Below are 5267 nucleotides of genomic sequence, written 5' to 3'. Positions count from 1 at the left end.
AAAGTTGCCAAATCGCATGTTCCTGGCTCCTTCACTTATCAGTGAATCAGTGATCATTAATATTTGCGTTGGAAGATATTAGTCATATTACCTTTTATCTCATCATATGCAGATACGGATTATAATTCTCATGTTACTTATGTAAATCTCCACATTGGAACTATATCTAAGGATTGAAGGGATCCTTGGGATAGCATAGTAAAACAAACTGTTGGAGAGATGGATCAGATAACCAATGTTTCTGAGTATGAAGCAATTGCAAAGAAGAATTTGCCGAAGATGGTCTATGACTACTATGCATCCGGTGCAGAGGACCAGTGGACTCTTAAGGAGAACCAACTCGCATTTTCTAGGATCTTGTAAGTTCTTCCCTTGGTATTTGACATGCGGTTGGTGATGGGAACATTTTCCTTAAATGGTAAAATGTATATTCTTTTTTGCGTTCAAATGAAATAGGTTTGGACCTCGAATTCTTATTGATGTAAGCAAGATAGACTTTAGCACAACTATATTGGGGTTCAAAGTTTCAATGCCAATCATGATTGCTCCTACAGGCATGCAGAAGATGGCTCACCCTGAAGGTATACTCCCCTTTGGAAAGAGAATTTTACTGTGTTTTTCTGCGACAAACTTGTTTATCCAATAAGTTGCATGAAACTCTTTGACTTAGAAAACAATATTCCTATTTGGCATCTAGATATGGTTGAACTGATGCTAGCTGAATTTTACTGTGTTTTTGTTACTCGATCTCGTAAAGCTCCTTTTTATTTTTCCTTCTAGTTTTGTCTATAAAACAAAGCTAGATGAATTTAAGATCTGTAATTCTGATCCAGGAGAGTGTGCAACCGCAAGAGCAGCATCTGCAGCTGGCACAATTATGGTTAGACTCCTCATCATTAATTTATTCTAAGTTTGGATGTTGTTTCTTTATCACTTTTTATTTCACTTTGTGCCGTTAGGGTGCAAAGTTTTAGGGGACCCTTGCTTAGAGGCTTCTCATCGAAGTTGTATATATAACATACTAAATGTCTAGCTTACTAAATCTAATTAATCTGCTGCTGATTCTTAAACTTGCTATAGACACTGTCCACTATGGCTAATTCCAGCATTGAAGAAGTTGCCTCAACAGGACCTGGTATTCGCTTGTTCCAACTCTATGTAAGTAAATTTCTTGTCTGACCGATTTCTGCAACTTTACCTTTTGTTCTTGTCATTTGAGATTTTGCCTAAATTCACTGTTTAATTCCCTGCTGTAACATAAAACCTTGAGCTCTACTGCTTGCATTATTATCCTGGGAATTTGGGGATCATTATGTGACTTAAAGTCCTAAAAAACCCTTTTGCATATTGAGAATTAAGCTCGTTGTATTGAATATGAAGTTTGAGTTTTCGAGAGCTTCCATTCAAGTGGATTGGTGCTTGATAAAAGTAGACTACTTTTAGGGCATTTTATATTGACATCCTGCCAGGAAGTTCATTCAAGTTCGAAATCATCTTATTATATGTGTGCTTTCATGGCTGTCTTTTGTCTGGTATCATCAGCCATACAAATAGATATTTTGCTTATTGTTCAGGTGTTCAAAGACAGGAATCTGGTAGCACAGCTTGTCGATCAGACGGGCTGAGAGGGCTGATTATAAGGCGATAGTCCTCACTGCTGACACCCCAAGGCTTGGGCACAGGGAGGCTGATACCAAGAACAGGTATTTGTAAGTAAAGCACTTAAAGAAAACTAAGTGATTGTTGACCTGTTTCAGTTTACGTGCTTATGATTCACATAAGAGCAGTACAATAAGGTAACATCTTCGCAGAATGAGCTTAACTAGAAGTTTTTGCCAAGTACCTAAACATTTAAACCTTGCTTTGTAGTACATCAAGTACCGGAGAAGTCTTCTAGTTATGCTGCTATTGCTATTCTGACACAACACATGATCTAGAAAGACTAGAATTAGTGCTCAAAGTTCCCATTTAGACTAAAACTAGTACACACTTGTTTATGTACTAGAATTGATTTGGTTAAATATATTTCCATTTCAGATTGGTAGACCAGTGGTGTTCTCATTAGCTGCTGCCGGTGAGGCTGGTGTGAGGAAAGTACTTCAATGCTTCGTGATGAGCTGGAGCTAACAATGGCATTAAGTGGTTGCTGCTCGTTAAAGGACATCAGGCGAGACCACATTGTGACAGAATGGGACGCTCCTCGAAATATTGCTCCCAGATTGTAAAATAGTGTGCTTGATTCTTGTACCAGATGAGTCTTTTTTGTTATAGATTTTAGTGAGGAGAACAAATCCAGCACACCAAACAGTCTAGAGAGAAGTCACGCTGGTTAATGCACATTGCACAACCATCGCTGTTGTCAGGTCCCCGGTCACAGCACAAATATCTCCGGCAATGTTGTTGTCTCAACGATCTTCTCTATTAACTTTGAACATAGCCATCCAGTTATATGGATCAACGTCGCTCATGTGTTGAGTTGTAGCTGTCAGTACTCATTAGCCTGGACTTTTATTTAGGGGTATATAGAGAACCTCAACTTATAATTGTTCTTTGTTTCTTGATTCATGATGAAGAAAACACAAGATTATTTACAAGGTTAATAAACTAAAGGGAAAGTCTCCCTAAAACGAAACTAGAAAAAGAAGACCAGACCATCACAGGGCAGATTTAATGTCAATGGCATTCGCTTTCAGCATACCATTAAGTTCTTTCACAAATCTTTCCATTGCCGGAGGTGGTAAACTAACCGGCACCACAATACCATCCTCACCATTGTCGTCCTGAAAAGGTATGAAAAAGCTGGTCACCCTAGCCAGGGGCCAAGGTCCACTTATGGGCGGACCAGCATAAGCTGCCTTTCCCCAGCCAAAGTCCACGTCTCCGAACCCGGCACGAGTCAAATCTGAGACATAGTATGTACCAACCACGTTGAACGGAGGCCGGCCTCTGATGACTAAGAGATCTGCCAGCGAGCGCATATACTCTTCGGTCACATTAGCCTTCGCGGACTTCACCACCTCCACTGCAAAGCCAAGCGGGTTTCGGCAAAGCTTGGCAGCAGTTGTGAGTGCCACCGGAAATGCAAATGCATTGCCATAAAAACCAATAGGTAACGGAGGGTTTACTTTTTTGTAAAATATAAATTTACAAGGCAACCCACACGAACCTCTTGTTCTAGGTCTTTTGGCTGAAGGGCAATAGTACGGCATCGCCAGAGAGCCGCCGTGAGGAGTTCGACGGCAGAACATTTGCTAAGGTGGTCCGGGAGGAATCTACGCAGAGCAGATATCTCAGTGCGCCTGAAGCAAAACGAACGATGAATCATGTCATCAAGTGGGAATAGAGTGCCATGGGTATCTGGCACATCATCGTACTCATGATGGGTGCAAGTCACTCGTGGTGGATTACGTGCTTTGAATGCGTCCCTTGCCCACACTGGTAATACGGAGGGGACACGCGCGCCACGCGCTGCCTCTCCTACAGCGGTCAGGAACTGCACGAGCCCGGCTGCGTCGCACATGGTGTGGTTAGTACGGTACGCAAAGATGAAACCACCGCACTTGAGGCGAGTCACTTGTATGTCAAGTTAGTTACCAAAGTGCTATGAAGTTATTAAACAAAAATAATATACTGATCTTCATGCTAGCTAGAATCTTGAAAATCTTTATACTCTAGTTAAAAAAAATTAGAACTCTAGCTAGGCAATCTTTATTTGGGAAAATTTCTACTAGCCTTAAATTTGGGGATTTTTTTTCCCACTAACAAAATAAGATTCTAAAATTCTTATTAACCCAAACACTCTTTATGTTTTTTTCTGACCAAATTACCCCTACCTCTTATCTTTATCTCTGCTGACATAGACCTGACGACGACGCTGCCAGCGAAGCCCACACTCCATCAACGTCAATGGCGACAGTTCAGTGACACCTAGCCCTCGACGACACCAACGCCTCAAATCAATGTTGCGCTCCAGATCTCTTTGTCATCGCGGTTGCCGACCACGATCGACGTCCCTACTCTATTCTTCTAGTTGATCATTGTTCTTTAAACCGCAGATCTCTGGATCGAAGGCCTCCGGCCTAGAGTTTTGATTGCTAAACGAGATGATCACTACTGGAAAAAGTCACGTAGGAGACGAAATAGTTTCGTCTCCCAAGTAACAAAATCCATCTTCTAAGTACTTAGACGACGGAATATCCTTCGCCTAAGATCCGTCGCCTAAGTGCGGTGAGTAGGTGTCGAGACGACAGAAAATTGCGTTCCGTTTACTGAGAATTACTTAGGCGACGAAATGTGTTCCGTCTCCTAAGTACCTAGGCGACGGAATGATTTCTGTCTCCTAAGTGCTTAGTAGACGAAATTTGAAATTTAAAATTTAAAAATAGTAATTATTTTAATTAATTAAATTTCATTTCAATTTATTTAATAATATTTTTATAATTTCTTTTCTTTTTCTTTTTCTAGTTTCTTTTTTGTTCTTTTTAGTTTCCATTCCTTTTCTTCTAGCTTCACCACCACCTACCACCACCACGATTAGTACCACCACCGTCACTACGGCGGCTCTTTAGAGAGCAATCCAGTAATTCAATTAAGAAACCCATCGACAACACAATCCAATCCAGAATCAACTGGCTCCACAATCCAACCAAACCAAATCGAAACCCGAACCCAATTTCAAAAAAAAAACCCATTGACGCCAACATCGTTGGTGACAGTCCAAACGAGCACAACAATCTTGTCCTCATGGCCCTGCATATACCGATCGAATCAATCCGAGAGAGAGAAAGGGGGGGGGGGGCTTTGTTGTGGAAATTAAGGTGAGATGCTTACCTTGATTGTGAGCTTGTGGAAAGGCAGTCAAACCTAGAAAAAGCCAGAAGCTCGACCCAAATCGATCTGAGGAGGCGAGGGGAAGGAGGCTGTCGTTGGTGCGAAGAAATCTCCGGTTCTTCCTGATCAAAGGAATGACAATTCCGACGACTCCGGCGAGAAGGATAGAAGCCATGGCGACGAACTTGAGATTAAGCGCCGCCGACTCGTCGTGGAGGATGGAGGGCACCCAGATCTGAGGGCCGCTGGTCAAGGTCGCCTGCGAAGTAGAGGGGAGAGGAGAGATCGAAGAAGAGGGAGAGGTAGAGATATAGAGAGATAGGAGAGGAGAGAGAACAGATCAGAGAGGAGAGGAGGAGGAAGAAATAGAGATTAGAAGTTTTTTTTTTTTTTTGAGAGAGAGAGAGAGAGAGAGAGAGAGAGAGAGAGAGAGAGAG

At 41.9% G+C, this 5267-nt stretch overlaps 1 protein-coding gene and 1 pseudogene across 2 annotated transcripts in view; one reads left to right on the top strand and one right to left on the bottom strand.

Annotated features, from left to right (window-relative positions):
- The first annotated feature begins 219 nt into the window (after positions 1-219).
- On the top strand, positions 220-2697 carry LOC101303193 (peroxisomal (S)-2-hydroxy-acid oxidase GLO1-like). The gene is given in 9 exon segments (XM_004292582.1): positions 220-359; positions 457-581; positions 834-880; positions 1081-1158; positions 1575-1613; positions 1615-1709; positions 1870-1888; positions 2038-2098; positions 2101-2697. Coding segments are annotated over 9 exon segments (729 nt in total). The 3' UTR covers positions 2226-2697.
- Positions 2030-5267, bottom strand: part of LOC101311639 — a 6657-nt pseudogene continuing 3419 nt past the window's right edge. Inside the window, exon 2 of the transcript XR_183992.1 lies at positions 2030-3580. The product of XR_183992.1 is annotated as a benzyl alcohol O-benzoyltransferase-like (transcript). The remainder of the gene's footprint in view (positions 3581-5267) is intronic.

Source organism: Fragaria vesca, linkage group LG2 (genome assembly GCF_000184155.1).
Source record: "Fragaria vesca subsp. vesca linkage group LG2, FraVesHawaii_1.0, whole genome shotgun sequence".
Lineage (NCBI taxonomy): Eukaryota > Viridiplantae > Streptophyta > Magnoliopsida > Rosales > Rosaceae > Fragaria > Fragaria vesca.
The sequence above is the reverse complement of the archived record's forward strand: the minus strand, read 5'-3'. Positions and strand labels throughout refer to the sequence as shown.